The sequence below is a fragment of the Bombus terrestris genome, chromosome 14 (genome assembly GCF_910591885.1).
Source record: "Bombus terrestris chromosome 14, iyBomTerr1.2, whole genome shotgun sequence".
NCBI classification, from domain to species: domain Eukaryota; kingdom Metazoa; phylum Arthropoda; class Insecta; order Hymenoptera; family Apidae; genus Bombus; species Bombus terrestris.
In genome coordinates this window covers 2,944,621-2,965,423 of record NC_063282.1, presented here as the reverse complement: position 1 = coordinate 2,965,423, position 20,803 = coordinate 2,944,621, and the positions used below count along the sequence as shown (strand labels likewise).

General features: G+C 38.6%; 1 protein-coding gene across 1 annotated transcript; it reads left to right on the top strand.

Moving 5' to 3' along the window:
* Nucleotides 1–16: 16 nt before the first annotated feature.
* Nucleotides 17–2,910, top strand: LOC100647942 (tubulin monoglutamylase TTLL4-like). The gene has a single exon (XM_048412196.1). It carries the CDS (start codon nucleotides 336–338, stop codon nucleotides 2,028–2,030), a length of 1,695 nt encoding a protein of 564 aa, XP_048268153.1. The 5' UTR covers nucleotides 17–335; the 3' UTR covers nucleotides 2,031–2,910.
* Nucleotides 2,911–20,803: the final 17,893 nt, after the last annotated feature.

Genomic DNA, 20,803 nt, shown 5'->3' with positions numbered 1-20,803 from the left:
TTGTAATGAAGCTAATAATTCGAATAAAAATTACAGAAATTGAAAATTAACGCGAATAAATTTCGCCCATCTCACGCCATTCAACGTCATTTCAAGCCATCAGCTATCGATCTCACGAACCATGTCCCAACTTCAAAACACACGATAATCCAAAAAGATAAACCCACAAACTTCACTCGTTTCACCCATCACTAACCTCTCACTTTCCCACTTTCGGTCAAACACTTTAAATTCCCAGTTACACCAAATCTGGCTTCCAACTCAATTCGATTCTAACGGGACCACCACGACCAGAAACAGAAAAATCGCGAGGCAATCGAGGCGAGAAAGAAGCAATGACAATTCGATCGCAGCGAGACTCCAGTACGAGTACCTGTTCCGGTAAATTATCATCCACTTACAATTTCGAGGATGACGAAATGTATTCTTACGTGGACATCACCGAACGTCTGATGATGGCCAGACCGTTTCGTCGAACAATCGTCGATCCAGTCGGTTCTGGTGACAAAAACTTGTTGCTATCGATGCGTTGGAGCTTGTTCGCCCATGTACCGCCATTCATTATCTTTCATTCGAACGACACCGGCAAACTCCCTGATCAGATCACCAGACACCTACTTTGGTGGAAGACAAAGAGAAACACGCCAAAAATCCTGGCCGCCGTGGTTCGTAACTCTGGCTTCAAGACGACCAACAGGTCTACAGACAACTGGTGCGGCACTTGGTGCAGCACTTCCGCTTACACGAAACTAAGACGCACGAAGAACTTCTCCAAAGTGAATCATTTTCCCAGTTGCGACGAGTTAGGCGACAAAATACTACTCTGGAGAAACTTTCGTAGGATGAGGAAGAAGTTTGGCGCCAACAATTTTTACTACATGCCAATGACCTTTGTTCTACCTAGCGAGAGAGCCAATTTGAGGAAACTGATGGAGAAGAATGGCGGAATTTGGATCGTGAAGCCTCCGGATTCTTGCGCAGGCAGCGGAATAAAAATAGTTTCCAATTTCTGCGAGATTCCTACTTATCGATCTTACGTGGTTCAAAGATACATCTCCTCGCCCAGACTGATCGATGGTATTAAATTTGATATGAGATTGTACGTATTGCTGACCAGCATCGATCCCCTTAGGATCTACGTTTATAACGAAGGTTTGGTTAGACTAGCTACCATCAAGTATGTTAATCACGTGGACACGCTGTCGGATAGGTTCATGCACCTGACGAACACCAGCGTGAACAAGGTTAATCCGAATTTCAAACCTAACGACGATCCAAACAAGTGCAAGGGTAACATGTGGTCGTTGAACTGTCTATGGAAGTATCTGGCGGCGATGGACGACGTGGACATTCTTCAAATCTGGACCAAGATCAAGGACATAGCTATTAAGACCGTAATCTCTGCGGAACCATCTTTACACAGAGCCTGGAAGAGAACTTCGATGACGGCTTATAATTTCTATCAGCTTTTCGGTTTCGATGTTTTATTGGATAGACAGTATCGACCTTGGCTGCTCGAAGTCAACGATTTCCCTTCCATGGAACCTGATACACCGTTGTGTAAGTTGGTCAAAGGACAATTGGCCGAGGATTACTTGAATCTGGTCGGTTTTCACGTGCCTGACCTATTGAATTGCAAGGAATTGAGGCTTCTTAGGCTGATTTACAGGAAAAACGCTATTTGTTACAATCGACAGTTGTACTCGAATATGCTGACACGGCAGGTTAGAAAGAAGCAGTATAATTTTATAAACAAGGCTACCAGGAAATATTATTTGAAATCGATCTTGAAACATCTTACGCCGGATGACGTCAGAGTTTTGATAAGACACGAGGATGAGATCGTGCAGACTGGTGGCTTCGAGAGAATCTTTCCTACGTGCGAGACGTACAAATACTTTCCTTTCTTCGAAGCAGTTAGATATTATAATTTGCTATTGGATGCCTGGGAGAACGAGTATACGCATAATCGATTTAGAGGCATCGAGAGACTGAGGAAACTTTGTAGGAAAAAATATCATTTGTCTTGAAGAAGGTACTGTCTCGTGATTATTTCGAAATGGCAGCGTTATTCTGAAATTTTGTTCGAGCAAAAGCATTTAAAGGGATGTTACACTTGGTGGTTTTTCGAGTAACTTGAAGCCAGTTCATCTTCCTCGTGGATTAAAATTAACAAGTATTTCCAGAATCAGATTTCAGTAATTTATTATCAAGCGGAATTTGTCCAAGTGAAATAAATTAATCGATGATCGAACAACACATTGGCGATGAATGAATAATTTGAATGTAGTTGATATTGTAACAAAAAGGGGAACGACATTGTAGTATTTTGCAGCGATAAACATAATGCAATGCTTTATGGGCTTATTATGAATTTTACATTATTTTGTAAATAATTTACGAAGTGGAGCATTGGTATGAAACAATTTTTTCGACATTTTAACAAACTTACACAAGTTGTAACTTATCGTATCTAGAAACAAAAGATATGTACAAATAATTAAAAAGCTGTCAGGAAATTAGTTTACTTGCTTTTCAGTTTGATCGACGGAGAATCATTTACAAATTGGTGCTATTTTTTAAATCGAAACTAATTTAACAATAAAATTTGATAACAAGAAACGTATCGCTACACAAATGTTAATATTCCGGAATATAATATAGTTTTAAAGTGTGCAGTATTTTCTTGATTCGGTGTAATCGACTGAGGAATTGTAAAATATTAAAGTTTATTATACACATAAATGATTAGTTGTTTCAATGAAACGACACGCTAAATATATATAATTTTTATGTAAATATATAATCAAAACAAGTGATTCACTTTCTACCGATACTGTATAATATTATTAATTTAGTGTGTATTTTGAAACTATGACAAAGAATAATAATTGTACTTTGTAAGATGAATTAATTTTCTTTTTTGAGCCAACGGTATTCAATATTTCCTTAAATTGCACCAACAACAAAAATCAAAAAATTCACCGCGTAACAGAAAAAGATAAAAATATATAGAGAGAGCAAAAAAAAGAGATTCGTAGAAAATTAAAGATATAGTAGAGCGTGAAGAAACTTTCATCGATAAAAAAAAAATACGACTTAAAAAGCTATAAAAATAATCCGTTGTAAACTAATTGCTCATTCCGGAGAAATTAAGGTATCAACGTCGGCGGAAGATTGGCAGCAAAGATATGGGGTAGGTGGCTATAGTCGTTGGCGGGTAATTGGAACGAAGCAGACCTTCGAAGAGTTAAATAGTTTCACGGCTGTAACAGCGTCGGGTTTAATAAATCCGTACTAACAATTTAATGTCTCTATTGTGACCGCGACGGCCGACGATACCGGCAACTGAACTTGATTAGGTTAATACGAAAGGGGACCAGATTTCTTCGCTTCCGCCCTTTAAATTCAATTACCAGCCTGTGCTTCGTCAGTTAAAACATCGTATATCAGTTTTGTCCGGAGGAAGTACGATCCACGATCGGCCGACGAAATCAATTATCTCTAAAAGTCATTGTATCTAGTCCTTGGTACGGCTTTCGTTTATTTATACTTCGACATTGATTATAGAGATCATTCGCCGATTACCTTTACCTTGCTTTCTTGCACGTGAAATCGACATATTCACTTTTTCTTCTCAGAAGATCTTCACATCTTCGCATTTACAGCTCTCTGTAATATTCTTAGTAATATTCCTTTACAAGCAGGACAAATGTGTCCAATCAGCAGGAGTCCAGTTTATCAGACGTCGATTAAAATTTCGTTCCAATTGACGGACTTCTCTATCCACAGCGATTACGAAAACTCAAACGAAACCTTGCTTTATCGAGTTCTATACGTTTCGTCTTCAGAGTATCAGATTTTTGCAGCCACACGAAGATACCGTTAAATTATACGAAATTTAATACACTCGAATCTAATTTAATTAATTGGTATGTAATTGCCTATAATAGACACGATGATACGCCAATATATTTTATAGCCATTCCAGTACAAATAACTCAAAAAATAGGTCAATAGCTGAATCAACTTGTGAAACATTCGCATCCATCGCTACTTATTTGTTACATTACAGGCTTCACAGCCTGCGCACAGGACAATGTACATACATATGTACATGGTGTATTTTGATATGGGAGAACGAATTTCGTTTACGAAGGAAAAGAAAAGAGAACGGGCGTAGAGCGTGGCCTGTCAAATACGGCCAGCCAGTACACAGTCGTTTGAAGACAATGGGCTTCGCACAGTGCCACGACAGTCAATGAATTGATATCGTTATTGTAACAACATAATAGACATATTTTCTTATTGAGATTGCACTGTATGTGTAACGTGCGCGCCGCGTCGGTTCGCCTTTATGAATGCATTCATTCATGCGAGCCGTACGTATGTATTACGCAACTACTACAAACATCGCGTGTAAGGCTAAGGACCCCATCTTCGCTTCGATTCGAGATCGCTGAAAATTTGAACTATCTTATTATAATTACACGATGATTTCATGACCGAGAACGAAGAACCGATTATTTTATTTCTTTTTTCCTTTCTATACGAATGTCGAAATTTTAATTAGCGAAAGGAAGAAATTGAACTTTCATCGTTTTGTATGTAGAATAAACTTAAGAAAAATATATAATTCTGTTGAGAATTTTGGATCTTAATAGTCGAAATAATGGTATAGAAACGCTAAATTTATACTTAGAATTTATATTAGAATAGTTATATATTTATTCGATCAACGATTTCAAAGATATTCATCGATACAAACTTGCACGCGTCTCGCCACTTTCTTCCATGTTAATTGACTGAACAGTTTACATTCCTTTGTTTTAGAGACACACACATACTTCCACACACTGATATTCACATACAAGTATCACTACTACACAGCTAACCTAATCTAGCACACAAAATTATACATATCTCAATAAATTATATTCCAATGTTTTATTTCTATTCCGTTTAAATTATATCTTTGTCTTTCGCTGTATTCGTCGCACATATTAATGAAAACACTCCCGACGCAGCAGAGAGTTTTCATTATCGTGATTAAAATCGAACGAACGTCACTTTATCATTATGTTTAATCGCCGAAAGACGTTCTGTGGGTCCATTAACGATCACGCTTTGTCACTTGTTCAAATTGACCCCACGAAAGCATCTAATGAGAGATAATTTCCTGGAAAAAGCACTGTCCAGAGTAATTCGTTGTGGAAATTACACGTGACTGGACGATAATAGCAAAGCAGAGTACATATTTAGATAATTCAACGGAATGAAACGACCACTCGTTAGCTTTATACAAGCCCTTGTTACGATATTTACTGCTTACTCATGCTCCAAACTTAATCACACGTGCAGCAGCCAGTAGATCTTAGAAATTGATTTTCCACGAAAACCAAGCCTTAAACTTCAAACTCAGATGCAGACTCTTCGAAGGCTAAATGAAACAATTTTATCGTATACCCGTGACCCATTTTTGCACGATGAAAATCACCTTCCCCTCGCTTATGCGTACGATGCTTTCATGACCGTATGTATCTTTATCAAGGATAATTGCAGTGTGCTCGATTTTTCACGGATTGATGAAATACTGACAGCGCTGCTCGTCTAGTGACATTAATATGAAAGAATGATCGCAATTAACGATAACTATCGTCGATACTCTATGTAGGTTACGTACAGTATTATAAATGGTGACGTATAAATGATACACGAAGAAGAAATATTACCTGTAAAGTTGAATTGTCGTTTTACAGGTAATATTTCTTCTTCGTGTATCATTTACGCGCCACCATTTATAATAGTAATACACACTGCAACCTCGTCGTATACATACGGTCCTGTAATTGTACGCAAATCAGCTTTCACGTGTCACTTGCCGCGACTATTTAAGCCCAATACCGTAAATAATACCTCGAGGCTGATTCTGCAAGGTGTACGACCACTTAAGCACGACGTAACAGCGATAATCTACTTTCTTTTCTTTTCTTTTTTTTTTTTTATTTATTTATTTATTTATTTAGAACCGCGTCCACCTTCGATGGTTATTTTATTCGTATTGGTGACTCTGCAGTCAGTTGCATACAAATGTACTTCATGGACTTATACAACGTTATATCAGATTAGGATCTTGCTGTTTGGTCATAAACATGTACAATATTTGCGTTGCATTAGTCTACTTCTTGTCGATCGTAACAGATCTCGATCGTTCGAACTTCGTTATCGACATCGGTTAAATTAACGCGATTCCGATTAATTAACAAGTTTATCTGGTTGAAGCGGTCGGGGAAAGTGTCGTACCGTAGTTTCTACAGCAAACGACACACTTTTTTTAACACAGTCGCCTGCACGCGCAGAATATTTATGGTTCCCAAAGAGGGAAGTATAGGATTAATCTTTTTTCTCTCTCGATATGCCAAAGTATTTTTAACGAATGGAGATCACAGGCAGTGATTAAGGAAGATGGTATTATACGGTGATATGAAATTTTGGTAGAGACGTAACGTGGTTAAAATAAGTTATTAACAGGTGCTGCAAAATGACGTTATAAAAATTTCACGTCATAGTTGGTGACTTAAAGAAAATTTTAAGATAGGAAATCGGGAACTTCTGCAATTAACGCGACGATTTATGCGGTATCGCGCCTTATATCATCTATATATCATTATTAATTAAAAAAGTATAAGTAACGAGTTTCTTTTGTGCCTAAAAGTTTAGATTTTGTCATTGGTTGTGACGTTGATGTTTGTTTAATATATCCTGTGATATCAAGATATTGCCCGATTTTATGGCTTTCTTTCATGCTGAAAAACTCGGATTTCGTTGTGTCAGAGATCGGTGTGCTTTAAGTTTGCAGCATCTGTGATACAATGTGATTTAACGTTTTCAAATTTTAGTTTGAAACCTTCAGTTCGCACAGTGAATGAACCTTATATATCTTCGTAATAAAATTCGTAATAATTACATCTCTGTGAGAAGCTCGTTGGTTACTACAGAGAGTGGCCAATTCTGTCTGATCGCAATCGTCTTTTCCTCCATACTCGTATTATAATTACTGGTTAATATGGTAAAATTAACTGGTTGATAGAATTTTAGTGTCATATTATATTTTGAACTTTGATTCTCCCAGTCATCGTCTCTAATTTATCGCATCTTTTATATCTATGTTATTTTTTCTTTCATTTTAAAATATTCATAGCTATCCCATTTATGATACAACGACTTAAAAAGTGTTTGTCAAAATTTCTTGGCATTACGATAACTTTAAAAGACTATTCGTTAGTCGGCACAAGGAATACGATAACTACAAGATCGGATCGTGTAAATCCAATATATTAAATAGAATTCTTATTAAAAACTTATTAACAAATTTTTGGAACAGCCTTTGGTACAACTGTTCACCATACGGTGGTTAATCGCTACATGGGAATCATTTAGCTATGGCTTACGTGTATACGTGTTGGAGCCAGCTGTAGATCGGCGTATCTCGATGCATTTCTCAGTGATTTTTCCAATCATCGCGTAGCGTCGGTACCACGATATTTCAGGCAAAGATAGATCGTATAACAAGTATATTGATTTTCAACGAGGTGTGTAACGAGTATATTGATTTCCAACGACTCCTGTGAAATCGATACACAGTCGAAGGTTTGCCACTTTGAATCTATGTATTCTATTATTCATCCATGTCAGAATTTTTTTAGACGAGCTACAGAATCGAGAATCGAGGCGATTAATCTTTGAAACAGCAGATTTATCTTGATATCTACAAGAGTACACAATTACATAATTTTACGTGGCACACGTATAAACCCAAGACATTAATTTACTCTGCAAGATTTATTCCATGTCCTACAAGTGATGTTAGATAAAGATATATGTTAGAGAATCGCTTGTTCCGCGCGTATAGTTCATCGTACTGGACCTTTCATGTATTCCATATAATATTTTAATGTATTTGATAACACGGTAAGTTAATGACAAATTTTAATCCGAGATAATATTTATCGATTAGTTCATATCGTTTATTAAGAATTGTACTAAGAGCATATTAAATTTAGATACACGGTTCATCGATGTATCTGTCGATTTTAATTTACTTTAATTTAATAGACTACGAAAATTTATGCAATTTTATATTATTACTAACGTTGCCTAATGATATCAAATTTACATAAACATTCGCTACATGGCAACTTTAAATTGTCCATAAATTCATCAACAGCCGTCGTCCACATTATCATATACTAGTCTTCGAATCAGTCAGGTATGAAGCAATTCTCGAAAACCCACGCGATAGCATCTAAAGAAATCCGAAGAGATGACACGATCCAAAGAGAAACGAGTAAAAAGAAGGCGCGGAGTTCGACGGCTTATGACCTCCAACCAAACAAAATATACCGCGCGCTTGAAATCTCCTCTTCTACCTGTACAACAAAACGCTGAAATAATTCGCCAAAAGCCACCAAGCGGCGCAACTACGACCTCTAAAGAAATCCGACGAAATAAAACGATGTGAAGAGGAACGATCAAAGAAAAGAAAAAAAAGCAGCGGAATTCGGCGGCTTGCGGGGGCGTACTGGAGGCCGGGTAACGACTTAATAAACCGTTCGGCCGGGCAATGGGTTGGGTGTAGGCGCGCGGCTGGTCTCCGTCCGCGGAGAGGGGGCAGGGGCACGTGTACCGCGTGCGGTTGCGGCTGCAGCCGCAGCCGTAGCCGGGGTCGCGGTCGCGGCGATGCGGTGGCGAGTCGACTACGAAGTGGAGGGGGCTACGGTGCCGACGGTAGTCAGGTGCGTCGCGTGCCCCCTTCTCCCGGCACGTAGTTAGCTCGTGTTTTGTTTTGAGAAGGCTTAACAGCGTCCGTTCCCACGCTTCCGCACGCCGCCGCCACGGCCGACGATTTCGAATTCGTTGCGCGCCATGGATTTCGCGCTCGAACGTGCCGCCATCCCGCACCATCTAAGCGTATTATATATGTAAGTAAGTACTGTGCTGTTTGAGGTGTCGTGGACCCGGTGATCGCGCCGTCATCCTGGCCGTTTTCACGGCCGGCTCGTTCTTGTAGAAATTGCGTGGATAGGTGGTCGGTCGGAGCAGGTTGCGAGTAGCGATGGGATGAAAAGTTCGATACGTAGAGTTTGAGGGACTCGATTGCCATTGACGAGAAGGCATACTTTATTTTATAAAGTAACGTAAGTGAAGGTAAACAGACGTATTATCCAAGATAGTTTCGAATTTCTCGTAATGATGCTCCTGTTTCGTAGAATCGTCTCCTATTTCGATATTTGAATGAGTGAAATCTGGCGAACGTAGTGGTTGAACTTCGAAACACGATGCCTCGCAATATGCTTGATCCCATCACTGAACGCGACGTTTAAATGACAATGTGGTTTGAAACGACGCGTTGAAATAGCTGATGAAGACGTCGAAGAGAGTCATCGTCGTTTCTTGGGTGACTTCGGAGACGTTCGAGCAAGGTGGGATTAAATCGCCAAGGTCATTTTCAGGTAATTGGGATGGTGATTGGCGACTCTGAGTTTCCTGGTGATGGCGTGAGATTGAGTTTCAAGGAAGTTGTATCTGTATGTGAGTATGACGTATTGATTTTCGATATGTATTTTAAATCAGTAATTTGGTTGCAGTTTTGCTGCAACTGTTCTTCTTAAGCAACGTGTCTAAAAAGTGATTGTTCGTTGCCTTTTTCTTTCGTCGTATAATAATATCAATTATTTTCTTGCAAAAATGAGTTGCCATAAATCAAGTTAATATTAAATCTACTGCCTTGAGAAAAGGCTGCGTGAGACGACTACAAGGTGAAACCTAAGCACTAACTTTTGCACTCGTGTGTACATGAGATTCGCGCGTGCACGCCGCGCTCGTGCGACACGGCACGCTCTCCCTTATAACAGAGCCTACGTTCTTTTACATACAGAGTGGGCCATTGTTTCAGCATTACAATAATCTATCTTCTGACTTTTTGCCTTCTTATTTCCCCTTCTTGTTTTTCTCCTTTGTTCTCCCGTTTCTTGCTTACTTCCCGCCCCTCACACATCCTTCGCGTTACTTTGCACCCCTACCCTTTTTCATTTCTTTGCACATATTCTCTTTTGTTCTCTCCTCCTTTTAGCGCAAGATTTCTATGTATTTTACCTTTTATCGGAATTACGTCATTTTTTAGACGTTTCATTTATTCCAACATTCTGTTGAATTTTTCTTTCTTCAAATTAAATATTCTCGAAGTTTCATTGTTAGTAGATTACATTTTTATTTAGAAGTATCATATAATCTGATCGAATATGTCCTGTTAAAAGATCATGTAAAGACACTACAAGAAGTATGAAAAGATTATTGAAACTTTACTATACATCGAGCTTCGTTTTCTTACCGATGAGCTAAAATATTAAAACCCAGGTTCCTTAATAAAATTGTACCGCGATATTCCACCGAAATCTCGCTTCATTTCTGTTCAAAATAAATCACATCATTCTTCCATTCCCAAAATCGATCAAACCGAAATTATTTTGTCTCCATTACTTTTCCATTTTCTAATTATTTAAAAAATTTGACTAGTTCGAAGAGATCGGATTAACAGGAGAAGTAAAGGTTCGCAGGTTTTTTACATCCTTCGAGAACGTTACTCCTGCGTAATATTATACGCTATACGCTATACACAGCCGGGAGCCAAGAGTGTTCCAAAGAAACCGGACGTTGGTTCGAATCGCAATGGACTTCCCACATACTTTCACGCGGCGTACTCGCTCATAAACCGTCTCTCGTTTTCTCGGGCGGGACGGTGAATATTGTCACGCACCATATTCCCATGTATGCGGCACAACCTCTCTGGTGAAGAGCGGCGCGTGCATACGGCACGCGTGCTCCCTGGAAATCGACGGTAAACCGGATGCTCCATCAACTCCTATTAAAGCTCTGCAGTTTTATACTCGTTCTCGTGTAATCGCGCGCTGGAAATCCTGACAGATGCACGAATACAATTTCCATTCTACGTTATTTCTTTTTCTCTCATTCGCCTAAGTAGAACGTAAAATGTTTTCGTATATTGCGATCGTACACCGAAATACTTTCGTGCAATCGCCGTAGGAAAAATTATTTCGCGTCAAGATGGTTCCTGCAGATTAACGCTGTAAAATAACATACAGCGATAAAAAAAAAAAAATTAAAAATCCTGATGCCGATAGGACTGTACAGGACACATATTAAAATACTACAACATTTTTTACTGTCGTTTTTTTTGTCTATATCTTTGTAGAAGAAGGCTACAGTCCGACCTAATTTCTAAACTCTGCTCATAAATCACATCAACAGATAAATTAGCATTTCTATTCAAGATAGAAGCATAAATCTACGTATGATCACAATTCACGGAAATTTAATTGCTGTAATGTATTGACCATCTGAATACTGGTTCCGAGGTAATAATTCACTCTGGACAAATTTATCCTATAGAATCGATTCACTCTCTCCCCTCCACATCCACCTTAAGCTACATTATACTCGTACCACGATTTTTCATTTAATCCGTGCACCTTCTTAAATCACCGTTGCGGTTGATGAGAATTTAGTGTTCGAGGCGTTCTCTCTTAACAGAAGAATTCCTCACCCCCAACAACGTGGTAATCGACCAAGGTAATCTTTGTGAATCATCGCGTAGAATCTCGACGTTATGATTGTGTACGTACGTACACACGTGGAAGCAGCGTGTTGAAAATAGTGGCGGGTCGGCGCCAGGGGGTTCATGATGAGGTTTACATCTATTTCGAGGGCTAAAGAAGGAAGGAGGATGCACGCACCCCACGCTAGCCACCTGACGCACCCCGCTCGTGGGAACCGAAAAACCGTAGGAATCTTCTAACTTTCACGTTTATGTGTGCGGTAGCGTGCGCACATGGACAGGGTGCAGGGATGCGTTTAATGTCCTTTTCGTGTTTACAGAGCTTTATGGAATCTTGTAGGGTTGTCACGGTACGTAGAATGGTTAAAAAAGGAAATCTTCCATGGCGGACGTTGAAAGGCAGAAACAAACACGTTCGTTTTTAATCGCTTGTAATCATATTGCACAATTTTGATTATAAAAAGAGAAGTAAGAAAAATTTTATTGCTCCTAAAAGCGTCGATTAACTGATACCAAAGATGAAGTTAGAATGGAGCTTGTGTCAATCGTCGGAGAGGTTTTATTTCGTCTGTACATTTCGGCTATTCGCAGACACGTTTTTGCCGAGGAATCGTGGAGCTCCATCGTGGGGGAGCATTCCCACCAGACAACAATTAACATTCGGAGGAACATTTCGACCAAGCTCGCGTCCGTTTATTCTACGCGCTTTTTTCCCTCCTATGACGTCGTTGACCCGCTTTTTCAGTTATTAAAAAGATTTAATATTGGGATGCTACGGTCATGTTATCTTTTCAAGCAGACTACACAAACATTTCACGGGGAAAAAAAGGAAGAAAAAGATAATGCAATAATAATATTTGTTCTTGTTAAATATTAAAAGTATAATGACATTGATTAAACCCGAGGCCAAGCAAAAATTCATGTTCCTTATAGAGGCATATCAGAATTTGAATTTTAAAATATTAAAACACCCACTAATTTTCAAACACTAAATATTAAATGCTAATGATATTCTAGAAAAACTAGAATTCTAACTCGATTAGGACTGATATTTAGCACGTTCAATTGAGGTCAATAATTTCAAGATACAGAGGGACACAATATGCAAAATTCCAAAAACGCAAATTTCTATCTACGTTCCATTTCACAATTTATATTCCTTGAAATACGAATTTTCCTAATCATTCGGAAGATTTCCCAAAATAGACGATAGAACCGACCTAACGTTCCATATAATCGACACTCCCTCACAGCACTTAAACATTCCAAAGCGATCACCAACCCACCAACTTCTTCTAAATGCTTCAAATTCTCACTCTGCCCACCCCGTCGCCCCTCCCCCCCTCAAAAAAACCACCGAAACAGACTCCGAATCCTAGCAACGCCATCGCTTCGTTTTACCCCCCAATCGAACCGTTCCACTCGTCCCCGAAACGTCTCGAAACAATCTTTCCTTTCTCCTTCTCGAGTAAGGTAAAAAAGAGAAAGGGAAAAAAAACGGAAGAAAAAAGCGAACCTGTGATAAAGTTTCCCAAGAGGCCAATGACAACGACTCCCCACCCTCTTTGAGTAGCCTCGATTCGGTTGAGATTGGACGTCGAACAGAGAGAAAGAGAGAGAGAGAGAGAGAGGAATATGAGCTGAAGAGGAATAAAGAAGAATGGGCGGCGGCTATACACAGGAGAAATATCTATACATACATAAAAAAAAAGAGGAAGAAAATAGGGGAGAAGGTCGGATGGCAGAGGCACGAGATCCTTCCCACGTCGACGAAACGTGCTGAAAGCGTGCTGCTCGCGTGGCCGTTAGAGCGGCACGTTGGGGAGGAAAGGAGAGGCACTGGTGCATCGAGCCGGAATCTTTCTCACGGGCGAGAAGGACGTCAGGTGCAGGACCTCCTTCAGGAAGTACAACGGTTCCTTACAAGGATTCGCGACTTCTGCCTTCCCACGCTCCTCCAGTTGTAACGGCCAGATTCGACTCTACTCTGCCACCCTAACCGTACACCGTTGCCTAGCATAGGGGAAACCCGAGAGCAAATACCTTTTCTTTCTTTTTAGTTTCCAATTTTCATTGTTGCACCGTGGATATGTATACATTTGTGGGAAATATGGATGTGCAAAAATGTACAGAATGCATATGACGTGTAACAGTGTGCATGGAATAGGTTCAAAGTACACGGCGTCAGCTTCAGCAGGTGGAACGTATTTCCACTTAGATTCTAGTTCTCTGCGCGTATTTATAAAAGTGAAAATTTGCATAAGAAAGTATACATGATATATACTTATGACATGGATGAAAGTTAAGAAATTACTTGTGACGGAGATTTTCAGTTTTTAAATGGTCTACGAAATTATCTACGGTACAGTAGTTGTCGTGTTCATTTAAGATATAAGAAAATTAACTTTTCTTTTTGTCTTATCGATACCTTTCAATAGAATAAAATTATTCTTATCATAGACCGATTCCTTTCTAATTAATAAATAAATTTAGGTGTAGCATCTGCTATATTATAAATGGCAACCTTTAATTCCGTATGAATTAAAATCAGCTAGTTGTTAGTTGCGATCAGACTCTTAATAGATTTCGTACATGGTCCTTAAATCTGGAGAATTTACTGCATTTTTATCTTGTACAAACTTAGCATAAAGCAATATCTTTCATCCGTTTCTTCGTCTGTACTTTCAGTTCCTTTCTTTTTTTTCGTAACACGATTTCGGCTGATCGACGATTTCGATATGATCAAGGAAATGGGGGAAGAAATTATTATCATCCGCTGGTCGATGTTCTGTTCGTCAAGACCCATTAATTTTGCATATACAACTCCAGTAGTCGCGAACCGTCATTAATACGCGAAGACACTGATTTCACGGTGAATTTATGTTTACGGAAATTATATTCGAAATCAAAGGGACAAGCAGCCTTTCAGTGACACGTGGAACTTTTATTTTAGGGATGGCTGGCTGCCCTCCTCGTAATTTCCCTCGCTAGCGTGCAATTTATGTTACATTTCAAACTACTTTTTAAATTACAGAGAGACACGCGCGGTTTACGTTCTGCGCTATGTTAATGAAAAGGTCGATTTCGATTTATAATCCAGCTTTAAATTATTCCGCGACATGCTATTCTACAGATTTCATACTTTTAATAGCGGTATAATATATACGTTTGTTCACCTGTAATCGGAATTTAAATCGTTCCTGGTATTATTACCAAGTATCGTAACATGTTAATTATTTAAGAATTCGTAAAGAATTTCTAGAACATATCACCGAGGCAAATTTTTCACCAGACGAATGTCTCAGCTGATCGTTTTCAAAATATTCGAGAATGTCTTTCCCATTATCATTTATTTTATCACATTAATTTTATATCCTTTGACGTCTATTATACTCGTCTATTACTTCATAAATATACGTAAACATTGTGAATAACGATTTTTATCGTGGACTTCAAACTGTATGTAACGTCAATTCAAAAACTCAAGTCTCTATCTTTACACTGTTTCTCCATTACGCGTCCTCTATCGAGTGTCTCGCATAAGACTGGCGTATGTATTCTTACAGACTACTTTTCTCGAATAATTTATCTCGAGATATTAATTTCTCTGAAGATACGAGTTTCTCTGAACTTAATGATATCATTTCTAAATTGTAATAACAGTCCTAACGTAACAAGTGCTTCGATACTTGATGCTCATCCATTTAGCATTAGAATCCATTAGAACAATTAGAGAAAGATGAATACTTTATTGAAAAGATTAAACAAGTGAATTAATAGCAGGGAAGTGTAACATAGGATAATTTAAAACAATCAGATGCGAAATAACGTTAGACAGACTTAATATCAGTACATGCTCCGCCTCAGACTCTTCAACTTTCTCTTGCAAAATCTTTTCCTATCCACAATTAATCATCTCGATATTAGAACTCCTAATGACTAAAAGGTACTGAAAAATTGGTCATCGTAGAGCCAGAAAATTTCCACGAAAACTTACGAATTGATTACTCTGACCACTCCGATGGTAGTTGAAGGTACTTCTGCTGCTTCTACGAAACGCTCTATGTACATTTTCATCGCAACAATCCTCGTACGCCGAGTAGCACAGGCGCGTAACTCGCATGAGAAGCAAGGGACGGTCAAAGAAGCACATAATAAGTCCTCGTATCCCCCGATATCGAAGAGCGAGAATGGAATCTCCAAAGAAATACGCCAACAATGAATCCGGTAGCATAATGGAGCGCAACGGTTGCGCCGTCAGCATCGCGATTCCATCGTCATGGGAAAAGTCGGTGTGGAAGGGAGAGATTTTGGCCGAATTCGAACACCTGGATTTTCCAGAAATGAAAGGGCCACGCGACTGTGGGCACGCAGATCACGCCTCAGTCAGCTCAGAGTCAAGTGGCTCGTTACCGGATCGTGGGAATCCGCCGAGACCTGGATCAGAAATTCGATTCACGAAGCCAGCAGGCGGATTTCAGATTCGTCCCACTTGTTATCCACGCGACCGCCACGCTTGCTACCGACTTGCTATACATCCGTTAACCTACGTCCAACGAGTAAACAGATGTGTCCATTAGCCGTTTACGGACCGCAAGCTACAAAATTGAAGAAGCTCGTACGCGCAACCGACTGCATGTTGGAATTGCACGAGAATACGTAGTTCGAACGTGGGATAGCGTTGCACATGGAAACAGCTGGTTTTCAAGTAACGAAACGCGTGGTCAGTGACAGTTAAGTTAATTTTTACTCATTAAGCATGAACGTTATTTTATCATTGTTTAAGATCGAACGTATATTTTAATTGGTATTTAGGTTTTTGTATCTTTTATATTGCAAGCGTTTTGTGCTCTTTATCGTGTACCATCAGATTACAGAACGTATCTGCACGATATGAAAAATTAATGAAACACGTACGTTTTAATTAGTATACGTTTCTATGGTTTTTACATAAATTCCTTTTATCTTGTATTAAATTGTTTGAAGATTTTTCTGTAATGAAAGACGTGGATCCGTGTAAGTTGATATTCATCAACAACTGGGATAGTTCTCACTATTTACGTCAAAACATATGTTTTACTTAATATATATATTTTTTGTTCTTTTTTCATATTGCATACGATAGACGAGACGAAGAAGTACGTTGTAACATTAAAATGCATAACTCTGAATAATTTCACGATACGGATAAATTATCGTGATGTTATTTTTCCGCGGAATAAATTGTAATTTTCATATTCATATATTATTCATATATTTAATAACGAATGAGAAATATCCCACGGTCGCAAGAAAACCTAAACTGTTATAAATATAATTTTATATTTAATATAAAGTTTATATCAAACTAAATACTACGCAAAGCAATAAAAGAGGAATTATTCATGATTTATGGTGTAATAATTACACCATTAGAAAAATATCGTATAATAAATATAAAACGAAAGATAAAAATATATTTACAAATGTCCTACACAAATCCCAACAACTAAATTAAATATATATTAGATCGCTATTAAAATAACTGTCCAAAGAAATGTGTTGCCATTTAAAAGAATATAATTTAACTCTCTTAATTCCAGAATTGCCTGTATACGTTAAACAAAATTCTTACTACGCAAACACGTACTCGTAGATTAATATAAATGCAAATTGTCGATATAAAGTAAGCGTGGGTGTATTTAAAAATTATACCAAGCGAACAGAATGTCAAAATTGAGTACATAATAACGTAACTAAGTAAGTATCTACTTAAATACGTTTGCAAAGCGAGGGGCCACACGGTGGCATAATCAAAAGAAGATATCTGGAATGCCGGCACGTATTACCACGTGTCAGCCACGCTTCACGCGAGAAGCAAAACGGGTTTGCCGTGTAATCCACGTGGCGTTTCTGCAGCTCGTACATATCTCGTTTTCTCGTTTCTCGCTCGAGATACAGCCGTTTAGACGGTCTCTATGAAAATCCTACCCTCGTTTTATTTAGAACAATTATTTATCATTATTTATAACATAGGCTACCATAACATAGTTGCCATTAAATATACTAAATATAATATTCACGTTTTCAATGTATTTCTCTGTTTTTTAACACGCTATATACACTCAACTAGTATCGTTGGGTTATACGTTATTACAACGCTTTACATTAGATTTGAATTAGATTATTTAATTTTATTCGATTTCAGTCAATTTATATCCTATCTGATACTGCAATGACATAATAAAATGATATAATTCGTATTCGATAATAATATATTTTATATTATACATTTGCTCCTGTCATAGCGAGAGTAATATACATTACAAATTTAATACAAAAAGATACCCTCTCTTGATCGCAAGTGGAAAATTGTATAATTGGCAACAAGTTAAACAGCGCAGTTCAGTAGCCAGCCAAGGATCAAAGGTATACCGTGTCCGTTTTATTATAAATTCGATTTATTTCTTCGATTTATCAATCTCGCGAACCTATCCAAATAAGTAGCGGATAAATCGTAACTGGAATATTTCTGGAATTCGTGAAACACCACCGAACACGTTGTTGAAGTGCATCGAGCCAGTAGATTGAAAAATAAAAAATAATCTGAAGCTCGGATATTTTAAACTGCGACTATAAGTTGCACCGAGTGATGCTACAAAGTTGCTTGCCCACGTGTTTACTGTCGACAGTAAATAATTTCCTACGAGTGTGAAGCATATTCTTGCACGTAAGCTACATTCGTAATTAGCAACACGTATTCCTTTATGGTATCTAGCCACATTTTACGATCGAGTTATTACTTATGCTATAAATTACCACTTTCGATCCGCAATTAGTCATCCACCGCGTACTTTTATTACACGGTGTATTCTGCTACTATTACTAATTTCAAATAACTAGGAAGAAGGTTCTGTAATTCGTTAATTACTCGGGAATCGATGCAATAAATTATACTAAGTACCTATAATACTATAAAGCTTTTTCTGACCACCGAGATTAATTTTCTTAGGTATATTATCATAATCTTTTTATTATTCCATAGAGTGAAATACGTACGTAAGTCATACCGTGAATAATTGTTCGGTATAATGTAAATGCAAATATTAGAAATATAAGCATTTTTACGTATGAATATATTTAAAGAATTTATGAAATCTAGCCTTAAAAAATCCAGTTGCAAAGTAGAAATTGTGTAACCAGTTATGCAAAATATGGAGGGTATAACAAATTACCTAAATTATTATCTACGCTATTTCATATAGCTCATATACATATACATTTATAACGTACGTGTGGATGGATGTAACTAATATTTTGTAAGGCGATCTCAAAAAATTAATAAAGTACTTATCTATCTGTCTACCTAGATATCACTCAATTAAGATTATAATAAAAATACGATTACAGGGATAGAAATTGGCTAATCGATTATTCCAACTATCAACTCTATAGGTGTATATTATCCGAAAGAGTAAGTGCAACATCTCTGTTGCATCCGTTTTTCATAAATAACACGACGCGCATATATTATTCACAATTTCTCAACATACGCCCGTGTCACAGTATATCACTCCCACGCAGAAAACTTCATTTCTCAACGTCCTCAGTTACTGGAGCGTCTCCGATACATGTTAAAGACTTTCATCTCGTCGTCAAATCGATCCTCCTTTTGCTACATCCGACATACGGAACTCAGTCATCATCAGTTCATTACCACGATCCGGTCAAACGTCTCCAGACTTCTCGACGAATAGATCAGCAGAATATTTGTTACACGAGCCATGTGTCGACTACGCTTCCAGCAACTCGTAAATCAGCAACAACTCGTCAACATCACGTATACGTATTTAAAAATGATCTTCTTGAGGAAATTGCTCGAGGCCGCGACGATAATAAGAGAAACGTTTGTACACGATCGATCCGCTTCCGAATTCTCCACTCGCGTCTTTTCTACTTACGTTTTTTTACGTTTACGGCTTCACGTTTCTACTACTTGTTTTTTTAGAAGAAAATTAGTATTATTTCTCTGCAAAAATTGATTTTCGAAATCGTCTGTAAGCGTCGCATCTCGAGAAACTGCTTCGTTACATGAAAAGTTCCTCGACTTTGGGTCGTTTCGTTTCTAAATCGCAAGTTGCAAGAAAGAAGATTCTTTTAGATTAATAGGAACACTATGAAAATTGCTACATATTTCTAGTTTTTCTCGGTATATCCGTTTCACAAGACACATCCAGAGGACGCATCGATCAACCGCGTGAATTGAAAAGCAGAAAACGGTAATGACGTTGCGAGCGCAATTTTTCCAATTTACCTTCCTATCACTTACGTCATCTTCCCGTAACAAATCGACTCACGGAAGCGATTTGTTCTTTAAAAATCGAACATTAATCGTATACTCATTTAATGAAATAAAGAAATTGTTAGAAAGTAGAATTAATCAATGGTCTCTGGGAAGCTCACGCGTCGAATTAATTTCACGTTATACTCATCCATTAGATCTCAACAACAAATAGCCATTTTTAAACAAAAATTAGCCATTTCTCGAACCGAGTCTCGGCTAAAAAGAACTTGAAAAACCTTGACACAGGCCATCTCTTAACTGGCAAAGTTCAGACGTAACAACTCCATAACGCCGCATATATCCGCGCGGATATTCTCGTCCCTCCGCACGCGACCTTATCAGCATCCATCTACCGCGCTGAGAGTCTGTTGACGCGTGTGTATAATAGCGGGAGGCAGAGATCAGAGTTGGCCTCGTGGGAACGAAGCGGCCGTCCGCGGTGAAGCGTTTCAGGAAGCTCTCGGTGTTCCGCTCCCGCGGTCACCAGGGCGTCCTTAACAGCTCCGTGCCTCCGTCCCGACGCCCCGGCGCGGCTCCTCTTCGAGCTCCAGTCGCCTCGACGACGCCCACGCTCCAATCGGCTTCCTCATCGACCGACACGGGGAAAATGGGAGCTGTCCTCCTCCGTACAAGTTCTCTTGTACTACGTGTTGCTAATGCTGCTCCGCTCGGACGGTTTCATACACGGAGCACGTTAATTAGCCACGTTCTACTCGTTGCTGATTGTATCGACCGCGCTTGCAACAGGGAAATGGCTAGATGTTGGTACCGTGTTCGCTTCTTCGCCAGGTTTTTGCGGAGGCCACGTTACACTTTGTCGCCGATGTTACTTCGGAAAGAACGTA

Excerpts from the sequence above, each read along its gene's own strand:
- LOC100647942 (XM_048412196.1), top strand. The coding sequence starts at position 336 with ATGACAATTCGATCGCAGCGAGACTCCAGTACGAGTACCTGTTCCGGT.